Source organism: Botrytis fragariae, assembly GCF_013461495.1.
Source record: "Botrytis fragariae strain BVB16 chromosome Unknown tig00000054, whole genome shotgun sequence".
NCBI classification, from domain to species: domain Eukaryota; kingdom Fungi; phylum Ascomycota; class Leotiomycetes; order Helotiales; family Sclerotiniaceae; genus Botrytis; species Botrytis fragariae.
This window is the reverse complement of record NW_023500993.1, coordinates 1,279,536-1,305,157: the sequence shown is the minus strand read 5'-3', so window position 1 is coordinate 1,305,157 and position 25,622 is coordinate 1,279,536. Positions and strand designations below refer to the sequence as shown.

Genomic DNA, 25,622 nt, shown 5'->3' with positions numbered 1-25,622 from the left:
ATCGTGAAACCTCTCAAATCTTGAAATCGTTGAATCACATCTCTTTCCCGACTTTGGGGTAAGGGCTTGATGTCGTAAAGGAGACATGGTATAAAATTGATACCACCTGGAGCTTGGAATTCCATGTGCATGCGTATTTCTAGCCAGTTTGCAGTATGCAGTATGCAGTATGGCAGTACGAGGCAAGCTCAGATTTATAATGTGATTTGTTTATTATTGGTTTAGGGACTATCAATTTCAAATCTCCGGATGCCAGCTGCCTGGAGTTGGCGTCACACGATGATACTACAAATCTTTTGTGATATCGAAACAGTTAGAAGGGACCTAACTTCGAGATCCCAGTTCTGACATATGATACTCATCATCTTCCCCTTCCCCCGCCCCAACTGCCCAGAATGATTGCAGACAGGCACATTGATATTGATTCGCCATATCTTTCAAAGCCATACTCTTCACACCGATATTCGGACTACATGCACAAAGGGTGTTCGCCAAACCAGGCTGTGAGTTGAGTATGTACATCTAGGAGCATGGTGGATCACTTCTTCACGTCTGTTATCTGCGGGCTTTTGCAGACTGTTCCCGAGGAGCACCGGTGTACTTCCATATGCCAACCAAAGAATATTCACGGCAATGCATTTTTCTTACGCCGCTGTCGCCATAAGTGGCTCCTCAAAAAGCTGTGTCCCTTTGCATGAAGATATCTATTTCATTTTAAATTATCCAAGCCAGTCGATTTTGGAAGATAGGCGGGTCAACGGACAAATGCAGGAAAATTCGCCTCGTCGTTCTCGTTTTGTTGTGGTACAATAAACGTTCTACCCAGCCTTGTATTCTGTTACCATGCCTTTAAGTTTATATTTCTTTCATGATATCTCATACATATCCTTCTTACTTGGCACTTTCTTATTGAGTTCAAAGTGACGGGCAATTGAATATGACTGCCTTTCTAAGAAATGCTATTTGCTCGACATTATTGTTTGGCTTGCTTGCCAGTCCAATGACAATGCCTACAGATGCAGGTTATCCTATGATTACAGCGCCAGTTCCTCAAAATGATCTCAATCGAGCCTTAGAGCGCGACTTTAAAACATGCAACAACGATATTTGCAATTCGCCTGCTATTTGTGTTGGTCCCATCAGCAATTACGCGGCGTGCTGCTATCCGTGAGTTATCTCTTTCTCATTCGAATGAAAGTCAGAGGCTGAAACCATGAAGGGGAGAATCTTGCAGTGTGGCAACTACCTGCTATCCATACACAGAGAACCAGACCTATCTAGAATCAGTTGGTGCATCTTATTGGTGAGTTCTAACACTACCTGTGTAGATATTGAGCAATCCCTTTAACATAGGTTGATCCAGTACTGCCTCCGCCTGGCCATACTGTAATACGTATGTTTTTGATGCCTATAATGAGCTTGAGGTAATATATTGTAACGATGTAACGACGCCTGGCGACATCATAGTCGTGACCGATACATACAATTGGGGGGGTTCGTTTTCAAACCCCGGATCGCCCACTATCACGCAGTACGTGACTGTCGTATCTTCTATGAGCTCACTGGCCCCACAAACAAGTACAGCACCATCTACCTCAACAAGCACAACATCATCAACATCAACATCAACCAGCGCCATATTGGCTATTGTCACATCATCCTCCGCGGTAGCAACCACCCATCACACCCTTCCCACAGGTATCGTCATCGGAGTAGCAGTAGGTGCGACACTACTCGTTGTATCCCTAGTCACAATCGGTTTCCTTCTCTGGCGACGGCGCTCATCTTCTTCAACCACCAATATACCACAGTCATCATTAAACTCAAATCCAGAAATCCAAGTTGCATCCTACGCCTCTCCAAACCTAGACTCAAACCCACACACAAGCTGGACTTCAGCTAGAGGCAGTGAGAAATCTCCATCATATGCCTTCGAAGCGAGACGTATGGTTAACAAGCCAGATTGCCAGGTCGATGGAGTAGTTGATGAGATTAGTGAACGTCCGGCTTGTGCACCACTGGTGACCGAGATGGTGGCGCCAGTAGAGCCAGTTGTTATTAGCGAGCTTGGGGGTGAGAGTCGGAGGGAGACAGAGATGGCAGGGGAATAAATCATTGAGTTTTTTTTGCGCAGGGGTGGATTGAAGGCAAGAGATATAGGAGTATTAGAATCGTCTCCCAAAACTACCAACTGTCCCCCTGGCCCCCCAAAAATCCTCCACTAAACGCCACTTAAGATATATGTTCATCCGTCAAACTATAGAGGGACATGGTGGAAATCTATCCAAAATCCCACTATGTTTTAAAATCTAAGACTTTCAATAACAATAAATAAATAAAAGTTTCTTATACTATGCTCCTGAATTCCAAAATTCCCTTCACTACTGCAAGAAGCGATGTGCTCCCCGTTACCATTCAACGACGTTCTATAATACACATTCAGATCCCGCAATCTTCAGCTCGAATAAGAATTTCACCGAAAATAAGCTCTTCTAACGTGCTCGTGCAATGTCGAAATACACCAAAGAACATTCTCTGATAATTGAAGCCACTCAAATTCCAGAATATATTTTCCAGATTATATCTTCCAAATATATTTGAACTTCAGAATGTCATGAATTGGTTCTCTTTTGGCGACACTTCTTCAAAATGATCAATACCAGGCACATTCTTTCTCTATCATATCTGCCATCGCCGTCACCATTGCCATTTATTATCATTCTGACTTTGAATCTAATATGTTCTGACGTAAGGCATACAATATCCTCAACCAAAGAAAACACATGATCTCCCGCGAAAAGCCGATTCTAACCGCCAGATTGATAACTCACAAGATAAGAAACGAGAAGCGAGAATGATATAACAGAGAATAGACAATCAGCAGACAAGAGAATACGAACTTGAACCTCGTCGTCGCGCATACTTATGGGAGGAATCCAGAAAATCAAGGGGAGTGAAAGAGAGAAGAACAATAGCAATGGTGGTGAGATGAAAACGATGGCGAATTTGGTCAAGTGTACTCGTATCGATTGGTCAACAATGATTAGGATGGACTTTCCCAATTGAATTTAGTAATAGATGGATGTTGATGTTGATGTTGATGTTATCTTATGGATTCCCCAATCAAAGTGGTCTTTGACCCTTAAAAAGCTTAAATGGGTTGATATCAGGGTTGATATGTTAGCTGACTCGCCGACCTCTATTAGGAAAAATTATTGATTGATTGATGTTGGATTTTGGACTTTGTTGACTGCTAATAAGTAAGGACGGTAAGTAGGTAGCATATCTGTAAAATCTAGGTGAAAAGTAGAATGGTGCATTAAGTGCTAAGTACTGAGTGCTGAGTGTTAAGTCCTCAGCTACATATACTGTCATCGTCGTCGTCGAAGCTCTCTCTGTTGTCGCCTTCAGAAAGTATTGCATACTCTGTACTCATTGAAGTTAGTCAAACCTCGAATGTAAATGATTATCAAGCCAATCATTGCTCTTCCATCAATTCACTTACTCTTCTCTTATGTAATTTCAATCGATACACACATATTAGCCACCACTGGGGATCTCCCTCCTGGGCCTCCTCCCTCGAGCCCCTCTTTCCAATCCTTACAATCCCCGGTTTTAGTTACAGTTTCACGTCACGAATCACTCACAAATCACGATAAGTCGGATAAGATAAGTCCAGCAAGGTTAGCAAGATTATAAAACAAACCGAAATTCATTCTCGACCCCACTCGCTTGCAGCGGCGAGGAGAAGAGAGCGAGCTAGGTAAGCAATACTACAAAAGATATAAAACTCCTTCTCTGGCTCTTATTTTCTAGTCTCTCCCTTCCTCTCCCTTTCTTCTTTCTATTCCTTGTTTTTCTTCTCTCTCACCAATCTCCCCTCTTTCTCATCATCGCACAAACAATGGCTTCCCTAAGAGCCGCCGCCCAATTGCCTCCAATGGCTTCAAGGGCCCTTCCACGAGCTGTACGAACATACGCCACTACGAGTGTCAAACCATTCTTCACTGGTGAGCCAGAGAGACCACATATCAAGACTGCCATTCCAGGTCCAGAATCCCAAAAGGCAATTGCAGAATTGGATAAAGTGTTTGACACTAGAAGTTTGAACATGCTTGCCAATTACCAAAAGAGTTTGGGTAACTACATTTCGGATCCAGATGGAAATGTCTTGTTGGATGTGTATGTTACCATTCCCTGTTCTTTTCATAATTTCCCACGATATACTGATATCAGAATAATAGTTATGCTCAAATTGCATCCATTCCAGTTGGTTACAGCAATCCTCATCTCCTCAAAGCCGCACAATCCGAACAAATGGCATCTGCCATCATTAACCGTCCTGCCCTTGGCAATTTCCCTTCGCACGATTGGGCCGATATTCTCAAGACGGGTATCCTGAAGGTAGCACCAAAGGGTCTTGATCAGGTGTTCACTGCCATGGCAGGTTCAGATGCCAATGAGACTGCATACAAGGCTGCATTTATGTATCGCAGACAACAAGAGCGTGGTGGTGCACATGTGGAATTTTCAGAGGAAGATATTGCTTCATCTATGCTTAACCAAGCACCAGGTGCTCCTCAATTATCTATCATGTCTTTCAAGACTGCCTTCCACGGACGTCTTTTCGGTTCCCTTTCTACCACTCGCAGTAAGCCAATTCACAAGCTCGATATTCCTGCTTTCGATTGGCCACAAGCTACTTTCCCTCTTCTCAAATACCCACTTGAGGATCACGTCGTGGAGAACCAGAAGATCGAAGAAGAAGCTCTTGCCGATGTTGAACGTATCATCACCACTCACCACCTTCCGCCTTGTGCCGTCGTAGTCGAACCCATTCAATCCGAAGGAGGAGACAACCACGCCTCTCCCGCGTTCTTCCGCGGTCTCAGAGCCCTCACCAAGAAACACAACGTCCTCCTCATCGTCGACGAAGTTCAAACCGGTGTCGGCGCCACCGGTAAATTCTGGGCCCACGAACATTGGAACCTCGATACCCCTCCCGACATGGTCACTTTCTCTAAGAAGGCCCAAACCGCCGGTTACTACTTCGGAAACCCTGAGCTCCGTCCCAACAAACCATACCGTCAATTCAACACCTGGATGGGAGACCCAGCTCGTGCTATCCTTTTCCGTGCCATCATTGAGGAAATCGAACGTTTGGATTTGGTTAACAACACCGCCAAGGTTGGAGATTACCTTTACGGAGAGCTCGAACGTCTTGCCAAGCAATATCCAGGAGAGATCCAAAACCTGAGAGGTAAAGGACAAGGAACTTTCCTTGCCTTTGACAGCAACCGCAGAGATGAGGTCCTCAAGAAGGCTAAGAGTGTCGGTATCAACATTGGAGGATCCGGAGAGCGAGCCGTTCGTCTCAGACCTATGTTGATTTTCCAAGAACACCACGCCAACATCTTGTTGGAAGGTCTTGAGAAGATCTTCAAATCCTAGTTTTCCTCTAGGAGTATCGCTGTCTCACTTTTTCCCCTTTGAAAATGAGCACATTAAGCGATGATAAAAGGAACTTTGCTTTCTCACGATATCGTTTTTGATTTTTTTTAACCACCTTTTTTTGATTTTTGATTTTGGTCTTTTTTTGGACATTGGTTTTTTGCATCGGATACGGATTGATATGTAACTTAGCCTGGGTAAAATGTGCTTGGAGTTTTCAGGTTGGATCACCAACTGCGTTAATCGCGCGGTGAAGATGAGATGAAATGAGCACGCAGGTTTTTGCAGATGCATATGATCTAGATAGAATAGTATGAGGATGAGTATGAGGATGAATACAGAGATCTGACGAGGGACGAAATTTCGCCCTTGCTCAATTTTGTTTGGGTGTAGTGCGGTGCGGGTTGATGTGAAGATGTATTTCGTGTATCTATCGTGTATGTGGTGTGATGCGAATAGTGAAATGAAAGTACGGCAAAATGGTAAGTTGGCGGATGAGTTCAGAAAGATATTTACATTCAAGTATATCATATTTGTTTTTGATGAGTGTCGACGATCAACATGGTTAAATAGTAGTGAGAGATGATAGGGATAATAGGGATGATGACATGAGTGCCTAGCTGTATGTATATGTGCGAGTGAATATGAGGGAGGGTATCGTTGGTTTTATAAGAATATAATGATAGAATCAGCTATGAGGGATAGTAGTATCATAGTACCAAATTAGATACTCTATATGGGTATCCGATATCACTAATGCAAAGCATTTGGATACTCCACGATATACACAGTAAACTACAAATAGCATCGAAACATTCGAAATATGGTACATTCATTCGTTAACTATCTTACACGTAACGGTCGTTCGTTCTTCATTATTCGCATTGTAGCGTGGTGATTCCTCCGCCCCGCGGCATATTTATTCGCTCCTAGCCCAACCCTTTCCACAATTCTCCAGAATTCAGAGATTCTTAGAGCTTATCTTCTCATTTCCCTCCAATATGTATTTCCAATCCACAAGCATAAAATTCAACGCCCACTTATGATGCAAAGAAGTAAAGAATAGGCTTGGTGTATCACCGTGCGGTAGCAATTATTGTCAAATAACAAAAAAAAAAAAAACGAAGAGAACAATTTCAGCACTGCCGCTCCAAATGTCATTACAAACATGGTATCGTAGCATAAAGAAAGGGAATAAAAAGTAAAGAAAGAAAAGGAATATCGTTAGGATAAGTGGCATTACATTTGATCGTAAGGAATCGACAAATGTTATAGAACGAAAGGTATGACTTCGTTAAGGGCATAAACTCTAAAAAGAGGTCGTCCATATGAATCATAGAATCGGGAAATATGTCGTAATTTGTCGGGTAAAAAGAGGTAGATATGAATTGGTACTTCTTGTGATAGAAGTTTGGTATGCGTTGAAATATGTAGGATGGACGCTTGGAGATTGCTCATAATTGGCCAAGAGGTGTGACAGAGACAAACTTGAATGTCAGATCCTTAATTGTCCTTCGGGTTTCCCACCATATCTGTGCCTTTATATTGCATTTCCTGCTGTTCTTTATTGTTTGCTTGACCACTAGCATGCATTTGACATTCTTCAACATTGCTCTGGGCGCTAAATTGCGTCCCTTGGCCTTGGTTATCTCGAGTAATTTGAGCTTCACGAGACTCTGGTTGGAGTTGAGCTCTCAGAGATCTATCAAATGTCTGATGAGTACCGAATCGTGGCGGTGTTTGAATTTGTTGCGGAAATTTGGCAGGGAGAATGGGGAAGCTGCCTTCGCCTGTCCTAGGAACCTTTACAAGAGTCAGCACGCAGTAACTCACACACGTCTTTAAGTCAACACACATTTGAAGATCTGGAGGTTGGTCGACCACGCCTCTTCCTACTGGAATCCATTTTATCACCAGTAGAATTGACTGCACTTGGCTCAGACTTTTGAGCTAGGGGAGCAATGGGTGCAGAAGACAAAATACTTTCTAAGGCGATATCTCCACCACTAGCAATGGGAGACTCGATGGGCCCCTTGGAAGTTGCAAGTGAATCTATTCGCTCTCCACGCGCGATCTCTTCAGCCTGTCGAATCTTGAGATCGGTCTTAGAAGGTCGACCACGCTTTTTCGGTGTTTGGCCTGCAAATTGCGGGGAGAACGAGTTTGACGAGCCATTCGCAGCCGGCTTGGGCTGAATGTTGCGCTGAATAGAAGCAACATCTAAACCTGGAGTTCGTCGCTTTCGAGAAGAGTCGGGAGCCGTCAATTCGAGATCGGAAACAGACTTGCGTTTATTCTGGAAGCCAGGAGAGTCACTGGAAAATAGCGAAGCGGAGGGTAGTTGCGGTGTCAAACTATTGTAAGTTCGGCCAGCGATACTATCAAAAGTATGTATACATGATGCCAAGTTTCGCCCTAGAATCTTCAATCAACATTTTCCCCCATTAATGTGTGTCGGCGCTTGTAAGTTGTTCATTTATGTCGCGCGGGGTTATGGGGACCGAGAGTTGGAGATCAAGCTGGGGTAAACGCGCTTACCTTGGGGAACCTGCATTAACATCCAATTTGGGCTGACGTTGCTTTCATTCAGGATTGCCAACAACTTTTCTGGCGGAATGGAACTTGTCTTGATCACCTCTGCAAGGAGGAACCGCTATTACAACGACGATTGAAAGTCAGTCTAAGGCGCTCTTGGCAATGGTACGGATGCGACGATTGTGTTGATCTCAGCTTGTAGTGATCCTTTTGGATTCTTGCGCAGACATACCTGTTCTTGTTCCGTGAATGGCAACTCCATGATTGTTGCGAAGGATAAGGGTGAGGTATGGACAATGGCTGAAAAGCTATATGTTTATGATCGATGTGTAGTGTTATGTTCAATTGATGCCTCGAGAAGAATTAAAAAAAGATGGTGTGTTGAGCGAGTGAAGGTGCAAAAGAAAATTGACAAATAAAATAGATCCAGAAGTCATTTAATAAGTGTTGGACATTGAGTACTATTGCGGTGGGAACGAATCCTCCTTATTCACCTGTCTAAAGAGAGTGAATGAGGGCGAGCAATTGAGAGGAATCGACAGTTCCAAGGGTTAAAGATTGTGTAGCAAAATCAATGTATAAATGAAAAATGAAAGGTAGAAAAGCGACGAGAGCGATAAGAGACCCGCGACCCGCGTATTTTGGAAGGAACCTTGAAGAGAAGGAGCAGGTCGTTGAAGGAAGCGCGTGCAGAAAAAGAGAAGGCAAGAAAGGATAAATTGTTTTGAGTTTTGGGGGTTGTTTTGCAGCAATGACAACCATCAACGAGACCGCCACTATTCACACAACGAGATGTACCTGTATCTGTACCTGTATCTGGCTGTACATGTGTATGTACGTGCCTTGATAGATATTGTACCGAACGGCTGTTGGCCGTCACAAGGTTAAAGATTGATTAAATTTCAATTTCATCTGGAGGAATCTAAGGAGATGTACCATAAATGAATGTAGACGAGAGTACAGAGTACAGAGCACAGAGGAGAGAGTATATAGAGCAAGGAGTGAGCCCAGACCAGACCGGTGAGAGAGATAAACAAAAGACGACGGAAGAATAAGATTTCGATTTCTTTTCTTGTCCTTTCTTCTCGTTCCTTTCTTCTCTTTCATTTCTCGATGGGTTTTGCTTTCTTTCCTAGGTTGTTTTAGGAAGAGAATAAACAACATGGGAGGGGATTATGTTGTGCATGTATGCAAGTCCCATTAGAGGGAAATGAATGGCAACTTTTAACTGGATGTATTGGTACCAGCTAATGCGCTGTGCAATGCAAGATGTTAGGATGAAGAGAACAGGAGAAGGGGAGGAAAGAGACGTGATGCTTGATTGAAGTGAAGGAGAGGAGTGAAGAGTTCAAAAGGGGGTGAAAGTGGCTCGAAAATTGTATCCGAGTACGTACCTACCTACCTGGGTAGAAAGGTATATGATACACAGTAGCTGAAGTGAGGTGAGAAATAAGAAATGGATTCGGACTTCTGAGATCTGAGATCTGAGGAATTTCAAGTGGCTAAAGTGGCTCAAGTGGCTAATAAAGTGGCTAATTTCTCTGGAGCTCTTATCTACTAGGCAGGTACCTCTTTTGGATGGTCTGTTTTCTATACCTAGGTAGGTAGGGACCGGTATCAAGCAATGCCCTTCATCCGCTCCCGATGTCTTCTTTCCTTTCTTCATCGTCGCCATAATGTACTGCATGTTCAAAAGTCTTGTTTAATCTATCTACTCATGGAAGTACTAGGTACAGGTAAGGTACAGGTAGGTAGGTATATCAGGCGGTATTCCCTGTGGATTCTGCAGCTCAATTCTTCCAAGATTACCCATCTACCTCTCTACTTAGGTAAACGCAAGAAACATATCATATCTCGTGTTATCGTTACATAGGTCTGTCTGAAAACGAACGAAATGTACCTAGATATATCTAACTAGGGACGGGATTCTTGGTCTACTATTGGATACCAACTATAGTTCAAACTGTCCTTGCAGCTTCGTGGAACTCATTCTATTCTATCCTGAGATTGGCTCAAAAGAAATTCATCAACCTCCAATAATAAGCTGGAACAACCTAGTGGAATCAATGAAATCGAGCACAACCCAACCATTTATTACTACAACGGCTCGATAAGGCTGTGAGTTCTGCGACCTCGTCATTGTTATACATAGCCTTATTCTCAACCTTTCAAATCCTCTTTTTCCTCGAGTATCATTCATTATGAGGTATCCTCAAAAGTGTTCGAGAATGCTGAATCGATTGGTTTTGGAGGGGTCCGATTCTTTGAATGGTTATTCTTCCGAGGCCAAATATGCGACCCATTGATTGTACCTCTGTCTCTCTTCTTCTTTTCTTTTGACGTTAAACGAATCATCTCAATTTAAAACGAAAGCGTCAAGAGATTTCAATCCTATATTTCATTGGCATGGAAACAATGATATTGATCTCTCCACGGGAAGTGATACTCTCATATAACTCGAATTCTCTGTAGGGTTCTTTTTTTGGTGCATGCAGGAATGCGCTGGCAATAATTCACGAGGTGTCTGGATACCTGGGGATGAAAGATGGCCAGTTACTTTTGTCTCTCTCTCGTCTTGACCACCACTGACAAACAATCACAGATACGATGATGCCATAAAATCGCGATAATATACCTTCCGTCCGAAATATGACTACAAGCCCTATGTCGGAGATCATTGTGGGGTAGAACATAAGAATCTGGGATACGCTGTGGCATGATCAACTATGCGTTTATACAATTTGAACTTATACTGCTGCAGCGATACATGAGTGAATCGATGCTATCGAAAAATGAACATCTGGTGGCACATTTGCCAATCCACAAGTTCGATACACTATACCTCTACGTTCGGCATCATACTACAAACAATGGGAATTGAGGGGGGCTAAGGACTATGCAATGGCATACGGGAAGGTGGACCATAATGGTCTTTGAAGAACTTGATACCAAAAACGATATACGCATATTGTGATAAGTGCCTAGGAGGTTTTGGTAAAGCTTCGTGAAGACTCTAACGATTTGGCATCATCTGAGTTGGCATTGAATTAGCAGACACAAGCTATTTGATATGATCATACCACACATTTGGTAAGGTATGAGGGTATAACCATGTTTGGATAGTTTGGGGGCATAGAATACGCGGTATTCAATCGCTTGAAATGATTTAGCAGATTGGAGTAGTTATCAATTGTCTGCGTGGGTTAAGGAGAGTATAGTTTGATTTTCAGCGTTCTTTCAGAAGTAGCGGAATTAAGGTTAGCCGAGCGCGCAATAGCTCGTCTCAATTTGTATCGTCGTCCTCCTTCATAGAGCAATTATTAGCAATTATCAACTACCTTGGGGGCTGAAAGCCATTTCAATTCATGAGTAGTGATATGTGAGCATTGGGATAGAGGAAAATTAAGAGTTTGGTCTTTGCAATATGTTGCAGAGGTGAAATTGGAGGTTCAGCCGTCGCATTTCCATTACTTCGCTCCAATCTCAATCCATCCTGCCGTCCAACTTTTCCACGTTCCACATTCATTCACCGTGGCAAACAAGATATTTATGCTCTTGTCAGCAGAAATTCGACCATATTTAAGTCTGCGAAGCAATATCGACCTCGTCAGCTAATATTTCGCGACCTTGCATGCAAGCTATTCGCGTTTTGCCATCCAGGCGCAACCACTTTCTTGACTTTCAAGTGTGCGCGCAACAAACAAGAATTAATTGCTTGCAAAGTCAAGGAAGTTTTGAAACTGCCAATATCAATAACACGGCGTTGTGTTCTACCGTCGTCGGGTACTTCACGTCTACCACCACTAGTAAGGGAACAAAAGGCCGCTTCGAACACATTAACAAATAGTTCGGCTTCCCCTTCGCACCAACACACAAAAACAAAGTAATCGCACCACAACTTTACGACGTCTCCTGCTTACAATGGAGGATGACATACGGGAGCTCCAGCCAGAAGCTGTAGATGCTGCGATCGGTGAAATGAAGATTGAGGAGGGGATTGAGGTTCAAGATTTTGCCAATGGCTTAAATGGATATATTTCTACTCCTACAGAAATCAAGAGGTCTCACTCCAGTACACCGGGTCTTGTAAATTCTCGCTCTCAAACACCGCCCAGAAAGCAAAGCACCAGCCAAACACCAAAATCAGGAGATGGAGAGGATGAAGAGATTATTGGCGGTGATATTACCGTCACCGTCGAACCTGGCAAAGCACCAAAGTTGTCGAGAAAGTCGTCACAAAAAGTAATTCCTCGACCACCCCCTCTCTTCAACGATCTTCCAGATTCTACAGAAGAGGCAGCTTCAGTTTTTCAGGTAATCAAGGATTGTATTTATGGAGCTAAGCATATGGGGGCTTCAGATCACGATGCGTTGGATTGTGATTGTCCCGAGGAATTCAGTAAGTCTACAAATATACTCCAAGTACTTTCTTTACTTTACGTACCATCGGTCGCAAAATGACCACTTCAGCTGACATGTTTTATCAGGCGATGGAAAAAATCATGCCTGCGGAGAGGATTCAGATTGCATTAATCGACTGACCAAGATGGAATGTGGTGGAGGTCATAAAGATTGCAATTGTGGTGTGGCTTGTCAAAATCAACGCTTTCAACGCAAACAGTATGCCAAAGTTTCAGTGATCAAGACAGATAAAAAGGGTTACGGATTACGCGCAAATACTGATCTACATCCTGATGATTTCATCTTCGAGTACATCGGAGAAGTTATCAATGAACCGACATTTCGGCGACGTACCGTCCAATATGATCAGGAAGGAATCAAACATTTCTATTTCATGTCTCTTACGAAGCATGAATTCGTGGATGCAACGAAAAAAGGAAACCTAGGTCGCTTTTGCAATCACTCTTGTAATCCAAATTGCTATGTCGATAAGTGGGTGGTCGGAGAAAAGCTGCGCATGGGCATTTTTGCCGAGCGTTCAATCAAAGCCGGAGAAGAGCTGGTCTTTAATTATAATGTTGATCGATATGGTGCCGACCCTCAACCTTGCTATTGCGGCGAACCAAATTGTACCGGATTCATTGGAGGCAAGACTCAAACTGAGCGTGCTACCAAACTCCCTCATGCTACCATTGAAGCTCTTGGTATCGATGATGGTGATGGTTGGGATACAGCTGTTGCCAAGAAACCCCGGAAAAAGAAGACAGGTGAGGATGATGAAGAATATGTTAACAACGTTCAACCAAAGGGCCTCGATGAAAATGGAGTGCGAAAGGTTATGGCAACTCTTATGCAATGCAAAGAAAAATGGATCGCTGTCAAATTGCTTGGTCGAATCCAACGTTGCGATGATGATAGAGTTCGAAACAGAGTTATACAAATGCACGGTTATCAAATTCTTCGCACGACCTTGACTACTTGGAAGGAAGACAACAACGTGATCCTCCAAGTTCTCGATATTCTTTACAAATTTCCACGACTTACTCGAAATAAAATTGTTGATTCCAAGATCGAAGCGGTCCTAGAAGATTTCACAACTTCTGAGCATGAAGACATTGCTTTCGAGTCAAAGAGGCTATTGGAAGCATGGAGCAAGTTGGAGCATGCGTATCGAATTCCAAGAAGAGCCCCAACTCTTGTTGCACAAGTATTTGAACGGCGTCCAGATCAAGTAGAAAAAGTCACTCCATCACCATCCCCTGTCATTGTTGCCCCGACTGGCCCCCGAAGTGGTGTTCCTCAACGCAACGCCAACTTTGTTCCAAATCGCCCAATGTCTCGGCGCCCTTTTGTCCCCATGGTATTACCACCTGGCTGGTTTACTGCGATGGATCAAAACGGGAATGCTTATTATTATAGTAAGACGGGACAGACAACATGGGAGAGGCCATTCATGCCAGCGGGTGTATCACCACCACCGCCACCACCCAAGGCAGCTCCAAAGAGTGTGCAAACACAAAAAGCTCTTCAAGATATCATCGACAGTATTACAAAGGAACCTTCGACAACTCCGGCACTTTCTTCCCATTCCGCCGAGGGTACACCCAAGGAAAAGAAGAAGCCTGTAGAAAAGTGGCGCTCGTTGCCCATCGAGAAGCAGATGAAACTGTACGAAAATACTGTATGTATAACCTGTTACTTCTCTTCATATTAAGTTTGTTGAATATTCTTTACTAACTTCTTATTATAGCTATTTCCTCATATAAAACACGTAATGCAAAAATATTCTGGCAAACTTCCCAAGGACGACCTCAAGAAATTCGCCAAGGAATGTGGGAAAAAGCTCGTGGCTTCTGATTTCAAAAACCATCGCATCGAAGACCCCACAAAAATATCCGACAGGAATCAAAAGAAAGTCAAGCAATTTGTGTTCGACTATTTTAAGAAGGCTGTGGAGAAGAAAAGGGAAATGGATGAAAAGCGAGCGGAAAGGAAAAAGCACGAAGGGCAGGCTAAAATTAATGGAAATGGCACAAGCGAAAAGGGGACAAAGCGAGAGAATGCAAACTCGATTGTCAGTCCAGATGTGATTGATGATGAGGACGTGGAAGTCAATATACCAAGTCCAACCGCATCACCCAGTGGACAACTCGAAATAGAGTTGTTGAAGAGGAAGAGGGAAGATGACGAGGAAAGTCCATCGGAAAGCAAGAGGGTCAAGGAGGATGGTACTGAAAGTGCAACACCAACAGATTCATCTACACCTCCTCCGCCTCCTCCGCCGCCGCCCGCGGAAGGGATGCCTATGACAGGACCGGAAGATCTGGAGATGGCTAATGGTGAGGGAGAGGGAGAGGGAGAGGCGAAGGAAGAAACGGAAGAGGAAAGAGAATTAAGGATGCAAGAAGAAGATTTAATGAGGGAGAATGAAGAGGCTATGAAGATGGAGATGGAAGTGGATACTGATGGAAGGTTGAAGGGGAATAATGGCTGTAGTCAGCATATCAATGGTGCAAATAGTGGTGGGGAAATCTCGACGGAGGGATAACATTTATTGCCAATGGAGGGACATAAAATTGGGAACCGCCTGTATCAACATCATCATTATCTTCATTCAAAAAAATTCATCGGCATCGCATCGCATTAGGGGTCGGTCATATCATATTTATCATATGGATAGGGAGCGCGCTAAGTGAGTTTGGCGTTTACAATTTCTTCATCTCGTATTGGAGATCGAGAGATGATCATCATCTTAGATCAAAAGGATAGTTTGAAAGGATAGTCACAGAGTAAATACATCCTGCTATTCCGCATACAGTAAAGGAGAGTAGGCTATTTAGATACTAGGTCGTACGTAAATGGAAATCAAGTGAGTTGTAATGATAATTTATTAATCAATTGGCTTTTGTGAATACGATATGCGTGTATGGAGTTGAGGGGGATATTGGTCCATTCTCTTCTGCGAAATTTTAATTCCTTATCGTCGTACTAGGTAGGCTTCTTTTCCTAAGACTTCTGGGTCTAGATACCTACCCAGACGCGATTCGATTCACCTGTGTTTTCCATACAGAGGAATCTTCTAACATTCTGAGATGCGCATCTCGAATGCAGAGTTCTCGTGCGCGGTGTGGAAAATGTGATGGATGTGATGGAATGGAATGGGAAATGTGTATGTATCTAGGTCAACTGTCAGACCTAAACTATCTTCTCCTTTTCCTGTCTCTCGGTTTCTTGTATGCATACATGCAGCTTCTCCATCTCCAAAATGAAGAAACACAAAGTTTGGTTTCTCATACTATAATGGGGGATCAGAGATCGGAGGAATATACAGATCTCTACGTCTCTCTCTTCGTATCCTGTCTGTCGATTTCTGCTGTTCTATATTGTCATTATTTCGATTATGGGATTCGAAAGGCAGCGGGACAGCGGGACAGCGGGATTGATGAGATTGATGAGATAGGTAGGTAGGGAAGATTGAATACAGATGCGGAGTGCGTATTTTGATGCTTCTGTTTGAACTTTGTGGTGAATGAAATATGGGAATGAGTGAAAAATGAAAGATCTTTATATATGAAATATTGTGTGATGAATTCCGATTCGGTTGTAGTGAGATCTATTTGATTGGGAGTAACACGCATGTTGCATGTATATGAGTAACTAGGTAACTAGGTAATTTGATATATTCAAATCCGAGTAAAAGATTTCCGTCCTCAAATTCTATCCAACGATCATCAAGCAAACTGCGTCTGAACTCTCTTCAGCGATCCCAAGAACTTCCCTCGCCTTTCCGCATCTGCGCTGCATTACTACCAGGGACACATAGACAGAAAATAAAACCTTGAATCAACCCTCAAATGCACCAAAACGATCTCCGACCGAAATAGTGAATAAAATGCTTCCCCCTGCAATCCCGTCGTAAAAGGATTTTTCACCGTCTTTCTGCTTCATCCCCTGATAAACCGGACTACTCAAAATTAAGTACCTAGATATTTCTTCTCCTTCCTCTCTCATCTACTCTATCGCTAATAAATGGCGATGAACTCCCCGCCCCTGAATAGTTTGCGTAAGCGATTCTGGGCGTTATTTCGCAGGTTCACGAAGTGAATGACGCGAGTGGATATTCCTCGTGTTCTTATTAGTTTGTAAGAATTGAGACATGGAAGATGTGGTAATGTGATGGGCTTCTCTTCTTCCTTTGAGCTCTTGTGATTTCAGAACAGCCCGAATCATTATTGTTCCTGAGAAAGAAAAGTTCCAATTCGTTTGGGAGATTAGAATATAGAGATGCTATTGATTCTGAACTGTTCCATAAAAGTCGAACCAATCCAACCATTCCATTCCAGTCGTATCACCTTGCTGCAAGTTCGTTGGACTTATCCCTAGATTAACTTCTTCATTGTCGAACAATTCGACGATCTGGTGATCTGACATGGTAGAGAATTGAAGCGGCTCGATGAAACCGGGCTCTAGTCTTGGTTCCTGCGCCTCTTGGGCAGTATTGCGTCCTACCTGTTCATAATCGACAACAGATAGAACAGATGGAGCAGATCGTCGCAATGCTGCGGAATTCCGAATAATTTCTTTCAGGTGTCTACCATATAAAGCCGAACTTCCTTTTCTATGGGGAGTAATATTTCCTATTCTCTCCAACACATCTGCAGTTTCCTCTATCAAAACTTTGATACTTTCTCTCAGACTGGAGTTCTTGTTCGCAGTCATTGCGGACAAGTGGAGCGCAAAACATGCTGAAAATGACACCATGATTGCTGTGTTATTGGGCATGGACTTGAGAAGAGACTCTCCCTGAACAGCAGCTCTCATAACATTTAATGCAGATGACAGACCAGCAGAACGAAAGTAAGAAGAGACTGCCGGGAATTGGGTGGGGTAATTAAGGACGTTACTGTATATAGCAAGACGGGTATGAGAAACAAGGATTTCTACATAAGGAGGTAGGCGGAGGTCTTTGTTTCTCCCTATCTCTGGGGTCCAGGTTGAATACCAGTGATCGAAAAATTCATCGATTGTTTGTCGAAGAGTCTGGGCAATGTCATGGCCTTCTAATACTGTGGATACAGTCTCGTCGCAGGTATCTTTTATACAAGTAATGATTTTAGCCTATCACATCATCAGTCTTGATAAAAACTTCTCAAAAATAACGTACAATATCTCGCCGTAAAACAGACGAAGCTACAATCGATCCATCCCAGGCATCAGCGAGATTAGAATTGTGCCAAGCGTCACAAGTTGCAACGAAGGGAGATATTTGAACAGTAAAAGCTCTTCCTCGTGCTAAGCACACTCTGTGGAATAATTTTAGCTTATTTGAATAGTACTTTGAAGCAGGAAACTTACCCTCTATCAAGATTAAATAGAGCAAGCCATGTTCTTTCACGCCGGCGAATCAGTTTTTGGCCCCATCGCGTCATAGGGTCAACTTCAACAAAACCGTCCATGTCGAGAGCCTTCCTTGCAGTAATACAGTCTGACTTTGGAATGGCGGTTTGAAAATTGTTTGTATTGTGTACGATGATCTTGTTTAGAGATACATCAAGGCTATAGAGTGCGCCATTGCCATGTAAGAGCAAGTCTCGTCATCAGCCCAATGCTCTTCTGGCAACATCCATGGAATATTTATCATAAATGCGAGAACGATCTCTGGTGATCTATACCTCTTTGATATCACATAGTGAGCAAGGTGTTTACTGTGCTTGGAAAGACGCTTCGATAGCGCTTCTCCCGAAGGAATGAAAAGTGCAGATGCAGCTAACATGGAAGTCATGAGGAACGCAGATCTTGAGCGCACAAAGTCTGCCGTATGAACAGAAGGATCAAGGCCCCATCTTGTATGTGATAGATTTGTGTAGAAACTATTAAAATTATCAGCAACATTGACATAACCTTCCAGGGCAAATTCAAGGAGTTCCAATAGTTCGAATGAGCAAACTTGATATAATTTGAGAGCTTTCAATGTTTAGAACACTGTTTGTATTCAATACTTCAAACCAATTGAATATTCTGACTGAAGTGTGTTTTAACCAATTTCAACTTTCAGGAACTGCGCATTTCTCATCGATCAACTGCTGTTCGGACTATTGAAACTCCCAGTACCATATAGGCGCGACTCACTATTTTATAAGCAGAGTCACTTCCTCATGAGTCACCAAACCAATATCGATAGGGTCAATATCACTTCCAACATCAAGCCGTGGTTGAAAGGGTCCAAAGAATCGACGAAGCTCTCCTGTTTCTACTAACGGAGGAGGCATATGCAGTTGCTTGGTTGCAGTATCTGCAAGATCTGATGCCCGAGCCAGGAGCTGCAGAGGATTCTCAGCATCATCCAAAGCGACATTTCCCATCTCTATTTGACCGATTGACTCATGAGCCCTGGATAATGATAAATCAGTAGCTTCTGGTAACCCACTGTTCATGTCATTTTGGGGGATTGGCTGCTCCATAAGCTCCGTGGCAATTTTGTCAGTACTTCCAGAAACCAGATTCTCGGCCTCGGAGAGAAGAAACCGTAGACGTCGTTGTTCTTCCTGGGGTACATTATCATTCTTGGAGCTTTTCATGGCCTTTTCAAGCTGATGAACAGCTTTATCTAATCCACTCCGTTTGCTGAATTGAGGTGAGACGATGTTTAACAAGCTGGAAATATGTGGCTAAGGCTTACTTCTTGATCCCTTTTCGCCTTCCGACATGATAATCTGGTACCAGACATTCCGTATTGTTCTGACGACATCTTTGGCAATTGATGTTAGGAGGTTCACGAACACAACGAGTCTTGGTGCGTCGACAACTTAAGCATGCGGCTTGCTTAAGAGGCTTTTTGGAGATAATGTTATCATCATGTAAATTAGGTATTTCTGGCACCTGCACATTCCAATCATTCATTTCAAATGCGATTTCTGATGCAAACTACTGCGGAGGCTGTGGTAGTGACAAAAATCATTGGCGTACCCAAACACTACGCCTGGCGAAATTGCAAGACTTATCGGTTACAAAACATTCAATGGGTTTCAGATGCGATTTCATGGTTAACTTAAAGTCTAGCACACCGTTTGGTTATCAAACTACAGCTCAGAAATTGAGTTTTATAAAAAGGTGTGATAATATATACAAAGTTCATTGTACTGGAAAAATAATAATACATACAATTATGTTGTACGTCACCAAACATCGGCGATAATTCTAGTACCGAAAGCTTCATCTCGGCCCTTGATTTATCTCCTTCTCCAGTACGTATCTCGTCAAAGTGATCTCATGGAGCAATTCATTTTCCTTCTCAGACAATACTCATCACTGCCATTATGTCGAAACTTTCTCCCTCCTTGAAAGCTCTCATAAGTGCACCTTATGCTCGCCCAGGCTATGCACCTGCACCAAGAAATATCCGCTCCGTTTTCCAAAAGATTGAAGAGGAGGCTTCCGCGAACAATGTTGGACTGCCATCATGGCTAACGATCTCGGTACATCGATTCCCACCAATCTTCGAAGAATGAACATGGGAAACTGATATCTTTCAATGGCAGACAGCTGCGACTATGACCATGAATTCCCCCGATTCAATGCTAGAGCTCTTTCGACTTGCGACGAAGGATAAGGATCATGCGCATGCAGTGAAAACTGTGGAGCAGATGAGGGAGGTGGGATTGAAATGTATAGGTTTCAATGGGGTGAGATGGCATTATTATATACTAGATTGCTACAACAGATCCTAACAATACGCCTCAGATTCCTAGAACAATCAATGTTCTAGGTCAGTTCCGCGCAAGTCTACCAGATGAAATCATGAATTCGTTGAACAAAATACCGTCTCGGTAAGCCTATCGACACCCGATGTACCCCTCGAATGTCTGCTAACATACCACCAACTCACAGTGAATTGACAACTACAAATGTTAATGATGCCAAAGCCAGAGGCCGTGGGCTATGGGATTCTATCTATCGTCCCTTTGAAACAAAACTACTCAATAAACTTGCGGAATCGCATCCGGATCTCCCAGTCTTTATTCTGAATTCCTATTCCAGCCTCTTCACCGATCCTTCTGTCTCTTCACGACCGGTAAAGATTGGAAGAGTTCTTACAAGTTTGATTGGTATAACATGCTTGAGAGCACAAACCGGAGTAGGCCCACAGGTCACCAGTCACGTATTTGGTTTACGAAAAGCGTTTGAGGATGGTACATATAAGGCTGCAGGCGAAGAACCTGTAGAGGGAGGTGAATGGTTAGCTGGCGAGGAAGGAAATGCTTGGATTCTTAATACAGTAGATAAGATTGTGGAAGCTATTGGTGGAGAGAGTGGAGGAACTACATTTGCCCCTGGAATTAAGGCAAAATTGTAGATATGCTAGTGCATTTTTGTATATGATATGAAGTATGATATGGCAGGGCTTTAAGGTTATATTGAGTAATGATCTAGTGTCAACCAGTGATTTTGAAAGCGTCCGCATGTTTGATGAATTTTCATTGGTCTTATTATATTAGAACCGCGATATTACTGGTTGAATGTCACTGCGTAAATCTCTCCCAATAGTGCCGTTGTTCTTTATCCTCCCACCCCAAATTCCCAGCTTCAAGACCAGATTTTGCTGGCGACAAATATTGCAACGATTGTTGGCTTTTGGAAATGAGTTCCGCATTCGCGCTTTACTCTGACCTGCTTCAGATGGGTCAGGAAGAATCAGCAAGTAGTAAAGTATTTGTTCACCAACTGTGCTCAATAACTTTCTCGGATTCTCTTTCTTTGAAAGCGACGGAATACAAACCTAGAAAACAAGACGACACTGTTGAAAGCCGCAAAACAACACTCGTTGCAAATACATCAAACCTAATGTAACGAACGATCTTGATTACCATCTTACAACAGAAATCTCGCACACCTCCTGCCTTAAATAAATACGGAGGAAGGCTATCTTCTCAGATATACACTCAGATATCCCTTCTATGATTCACAGGAAGTCTGGTGCGGTACCTAGCTCTAGCTATTCTACATAGACAACAATCTTAATAGCATCCTCCGTCTAAGTTGTCCGAAGTCTATAAGCAGCCTCACCAGCATGCCATGCGAAATTGAAACACAATACTCGAATTCTTTTCACGGAGCTCAAGTAGGATCTTGAAAGGATTCCTATGAAGAAGCTGGTTAGACTCCGATATTGCGTTTGCGCACCGCTTTGCCCTATTCCGATCATGTAGTCTCAAGATAGCCTTCGCGCTTTCAAATCAGAAATGTCATTTTGATTTTGAGTGTCGAATTCGAAATTGGAGCATCGAAGAGAGACATACTAGCACGACAGTTCCCGATATTCGGGGAGACGCCGGTTCCAGACCCCAGACTGTTGAGAGATAATCAGAATATCTAAGCTCACGCAACATTCCATTCCTTTCCTTTCCTCCACTCAACTTGTTTTTTTCTCCTATTAAGGGGTTACACGATGATTGTAACTAGGCACCTACCTAATACATTTTCAATGGCTGCAGCTAAGATGGCGAAACCAATCGAGAAAATTCACACGACGCGATAATACTAACAAGTCCTGTAATTTGATTGAGAATCGAAATATTTTCTACTTTCGATGCACTCTCATCTCATCTCATCTCATCTCATCTCATCTCATCTCATCTCATCTCATATCCTATTGCATCCTCTGAATGCTCTCTACTCCACGATCCCACAATCAGTGAAGAAAACAAACAACTGATCATACACATCTCTTCAATCGATTTCCAAGTAATCAACCAATCCACAATCCATAGTCTTTGATAGCCTCAACACTTCTCCTCTTCTTTCTCCTCTAAATCTCAATCTCAATCCCATCCATCCATCTAGCCCTACAAACCAAACCCCTAACCCTGACCCTAGCCCTCAAGTTTCCTTCTCATTTCTCAATACCCATTAACCACCACACATACCTTCATACCCTTACACCCTTACACATCATATCAATCCCACAGTGTTCCCCATCCCCATCCCATTTCCAACTCTCATCTCTCAACTTTTAAACATTGAAGTCCGTAAACTCAACCTCTGAAGAAAGGAAGAAGCAAAGGTACCAGTAGAGAAGTACCTTCCCGACTTGATACTAATTGCATCATGATGAAGACTTGTTTACCAGGAAAGAGATCGTTCATATAAATGACCAGAGCGAGGAGCCTGTATACTTTACCACCCGAGCGTAGAGATGAAACTGATCATCATATAGCAAGAAGAATCATAGATTATTACGAAATATTATTATACATTGTATACACCTCTTGTACGCGCTCTCTCCTATCCTTATTAGCCATCTATAAAAAGATGCAATTGCCGAGTCCCTCCGCCATGCTCGTTGCCTGTACCTATTTACCCATTACTCTAATAAATACCTGGGATGATTCTGTATCTAACAATCTCCTTGTATCTCTTCCAGTCCTCGCCATACTTTCTCTCACATTTCTCCTCGTCTCTCATTTCTCTATGCACTAACAAGACTCCAAAGTAAATCACATAGAAATATGTGATGATCATACCCCAGCCCCTAGCTGCACCTTGCGTGACTTCTGTATGTACTGCTGGTCCACTGTACACGAAAGATCCATCTGCGAGGGATTGACCGGATGTTGGGGCTACCGAGCTGTGGTTAATTAAATAACCAGCAATACCAGTAGGAAGACAATAAGACCAAGCCATGATCCAATCACCGGCATAGTTAATATGACGAGCTACACCCCACCAGCCGGAAATGAGAAGCTTGGAGCCAGATTTTGTCTCGAGGTACTTAAGATGTGCAACACGGGGATCTGTCGGGTCAGTTCTAAAGCGGTTCTTCTCGTTATTAGCGCCACGGAAGATGTAGTATCCTGTAGCTAAAACTGCGAGAACGCCGCTGGTGCCAAAGACGCCAAGGGAAAGTGGGTAAACGGCAAGGTAACGAGCTTGAAGAGAATAGATGAATGGAACCCAGACTAAGTCTCCAAATGACAACATGAGTCCGAAGCCATCCGTGGTAATGTCCATGGTAGTGAGGATAGCATTTTCCATCCAGTATGAATCAAGCACATAGAGTGTTTGAAATGCTGTGATTAACACGATACTGTCGGTGATGTATCCGTAAGTCTTGTATTGGTGAGCAACAAATGCATAATCCATCAGAAGCCAACCCATGAGGCCTGGTCGTAGCTCACAGAATTCTTTGATATCAAATTCGCCAAGTAATGGGAGAGTCACTCTTGGGTTGAGTTCTCGTCCAATAAACCAATCATATAGCATATTTCCAGAATGACCACCAGCAGCCAACTCGCGTAATTCAGTGTTGCCGGGCTTAACACTGAAACTGCGGATGTAGACGAAAGTTGCGAGGCCGTAGGAGATGATGATGTTCGCTGTGAGAATTTGCAGGTAATTGTCGTAGATGAAAGTCCAGACTGGAAAGTCTGCTCCTTGGGCAATAGTTCCTGCAGCGCATAGAGCAAATGTAAACATTGTAGAAGACCAAGCTGTGCGATTTGTTAGCAAACGCTGTATCATTCATTCAATTGTGCATGTACATACTGTTGAACTTGTACTTGAGCTTGCCACCACTTGCGAGTTCGACACCCAACTTCTCTTCACCTGGCAAAACTCTGTGTAAAACCATGCTCAGAAAGTAGTAGCCTACTACTTTGAGAAACACATCCCAACTCAACAAGCCCGCAAGTCCATTTGCGGGCCATCCAACTTCTTGTTTAAGATTGTTGATTGTAAGCGTCGAAGGAGAGAGCGAAGAGGGGACTGGACAACCGGAAATGTCATTGCAGAGAAAGGTCGTCGCGTAGCAAAGAAGGGGCAGTCCGAAAGATATACCGAAAGCTCCTAATCTGCAAGACAATCAGTACATGTCGATGAGTCTGCAGTTGAAACGAGCTACTTACGGTCCACCAAACTCATACCCATGAGGCTCAGCTACTTTAGAGACCGTGGTCTTCTTGGGAGCCATGTTGAAGAAGTTGTAAAGCTTTCAATCAGGATGTGCTGGTTGAGAAGTTTCTGAAATGTGAATTGTTAAAGTATTCAGAAATTACACTCAACGAAGTTTGAGGAGTAAAAATTTGAAGATATATCTTCGACAACTTCAAATCGTCATATAAGAGCCAAAAGAGGCACCGCAAAGTATAAATTATCGTGCCATTCGGATCTGAAGATTCCGTTCAGAATAATTGATCCTTGTCACGCGTCCATATTGCATTGATGATCGAAGAAGAGCTGTTTTGGGAAAGATGGAAATTGGAGATGGCCCAAGCTTCTTTCTTCAGAGGCAAAATAGGAAACCGAGATACCGTCATGAGGGAGGGGGTTTGATTGAGTGAAGGTTAGAGTGAAGGTTGACGTGAAGTCTGAAATGAAAGATTGAGCGAAGGTTAGAGTGAAGGTTGAAGTGAAGGCTGATATGAGTACAATAGTTACTACTTCCAGTATACTACAAGCTGTTGAGTTCTGTTCAGACACTCCTTTCTTAATGTTTACATGTTTACTTCGGCGTTCAATCATTATAAGAGGCTTTCTGCAACAAACCTCGTCATTGTAAAGAAGCGGGAGTCACTCATTCACTGTATTACTATCCAGGTGGGTATGTCTACACTGCAGATATTGCATCTCAGTATATCGGATAATAGCCGTGTCCTCAAAGACTCTCATCTGCTTGAGGTCACTGTATTCCAATCCCAACTTTATTATCAATAATCAATAATGCATGAGGATTATCCGTAGAGATAGTGTAAGTTTGATCGATTCTCCCTGAAGGATTTTGCTGAGGATGAAGTAGTATAGCAAATTGAGTATGACCTACCTACCTGCTTATCTACCTACTATCTACTACCTACTGCCTACTACCTACTACCTACTACCTAGGTATGTTTTGCGAATCCTGATCTCTCTATCGAATTGTGTCTTAGAACGACCCAGTCCCAATCAACTTCAATTGATGGTGATGCCGTACCCTACGTGAATTGACTAGGTATATTTCGACAAAAGATCTAGATTTTGGATAGCTTGACTGTACAAGCTGCCTGGTCCCGCTGCTGCGAGCACTCAGATAGATATCATAGGCTGGAGACTGGTGAACATATGGAGCTTGCTTTGCTGGAATATACGGAGTGTCATGTGATATCAAAGTTTAGCGCGTTTTATATCCTTGTTTACTTCTAAGGCTTGCCCGAATGTCAACAAACCCCCCAGAGCTTTTAACTAGCGTTTTCGATTTCATCATT

General features: G+C 43.0%; 8 protein-coding genes across 8 annotated transcripts; 5 read left to right on the top strand and 3 right to left on the bottom strand.

The window, feature by feature from the left end:
• Window positions 1-937: 937 nt before the first annotated feature.
• On the top strand, window positions 938-2,111 carry Bfra_005172 (uncharacterized protein; the record flags this gene model as incomplete). Its single annotated transcript, XM_037335559.1, has 3 exons — window positions 938-1,167; window positions 1,220-1,303; window positions 1,364-2,111. 3 exons carry the CDS (start codon window positions 938-940, stop codon window positions 2,109-2,111), a joined length of 1,062 nt encoding a protein of 353 aa, XP_037192654.1.
• A 1,793-nt stretch (window positions 2,112-3,904) lies between these two features.
• Window positions 3,905-5,451, top strand: Bfra_005171 (putative 4-aminobutyrate aminotransferase protein; the record flags this gene model as incomplete). The annotated part of the gene is made up of 2 exons (XM_037335558.1): window positions 3,905-4,182; window positions 4,245-5,451. The coding sequence occupies 2 exons, from the start codon at window positions 3,905-3,907 to the stop codon at window positions 5,449-5,451; spliced, it is 1,485 nt and encodes a 494-aa protein (XP_037192653.1).
• Window positions 5,452-6,954: 1,503 nt separating this feature from the next.
• On the bottom strand, window positions 6,955-8,248 carry Bfra_005170 (uncharacterized protein; the record flags this gene model as incomplete). The annotated part of the gene is made up of 4 exons (XM_037335557.1): window positions 6,955-7,254; window positions 7,307-7,866; window positions 7,990-8,104; window positions 8,219-8,248. The coding sequence occupies 4 exons, from the start codon at window positions 8,246-8,248 to the stop codon at window positions 6,955-6,957; spliced, it is 1,005 nt and encodes a 334-aa protein (XP_037192652.1).
• Window positions 8,249-11,907: 3,659 nt separating this feature from the next.
• On the top strand, window positions 11,908-14,935 carry Bfra_005169 (putative histone H3 lysine 36 methyltransferase protein; the record flags this gene model as incomplete). The annotated part of the gene is made up of 3 exons (XM_037335556.1): window positions 11,908-12,385; window positions 12,474-14,068; window positions 14,138-14,935. The coding sequence occupies 3 exons, from the start codon at window positions 11,908-11,910 to the stop codon at window positions 14,933-14,935; spliced, it is 2,871 nt and encodes a 956-aa protein (XP_037192651.1).
• Window positions 14,936-16,674: 1,739 nt separating this feature from the next.
• On the bottom strand, window positions 16,675-19,287 carry Bfra_005168 (putative zn 2cys6 transcription factor protein; the record flags this gene model as incomplete). Its single annotated transcript, XM_037335555.1, has 6 exons — window positions 16,675-17,505; window positions 17,552-17,690; window positions 17,743-17,943; window positions 18,060-18,257; window positions 18,517-19,011; window positions 19,067-19,287. 6 exons carry the CDS (start codon window positions 19,285-19,287, stop codon window positions 16,675-16,677), a joined length of 2,085 nt encoding a protein of 694 aa, XP_037192650.1.
• A 416-nt stretch (window positions 19,288-19,703) lies between these two features.
• Bfra_005167 (putative mitochondrial protein) lies at window positions 19,704-20,740 on the top strand (the record flags this gene model as incomplete). The annotated part of the gene is made up of 4 exons (XM_037335554.1): window positions 19,704-19,862; window positions 19,926-20,069; window positions 20,128-20,213; window positions 20,275-20,740. 4 exons carry the CDS (start codon window positions 19,704-19,706, stop codon window positions 20,738-20,740), a joined length of 855 nt encoding a protein of 284 aa, XP_037192649.1.
• A 34-nt stretch (window positions 20,741-20,774) lies between these two features.
• Window positions 20,775-21,121, top strand: Bfra_005166 (uncharacterized protein; the record flags this gene model as incomplete). The annotated part of the gene is made up of 3 exons (XM_037335553.1): window positions 20,775-20,848; window positions 20,932-21,010; window positions 21,095-21,121. The coding sequence occupies 3 exons, from the start codon at window positions 20,775-20,777 to the stop codon at window positions 21,119-21,121; spliced, it is 180 nt and encodes a 59-aa protein (XP_037192648.1).
• A 1,631-nt stretch (window positions 21,122-22,752) lies between these two features.
• Window positions 22,753-24,352, bottom strand: Bfra_005165 (putative delta -sterol reductase protein; the record flags this gene model as incomplete). Its single annotated transcript, XM_037335552.1, has 3 exons — window positions 22,753-23,873; window positions 23,929-24,233; window positions 24,288-24,352. 3 exons carry the CDS (start codon window positions 24,350-24,352, stop codon window positions 22,753-22,755), a joined length of 1,491 nt encoding a protein of 496 aa, XP_037192647.1.
• Window positions 24,353-25,622: the final 1,270 nt, after the last annotated feature.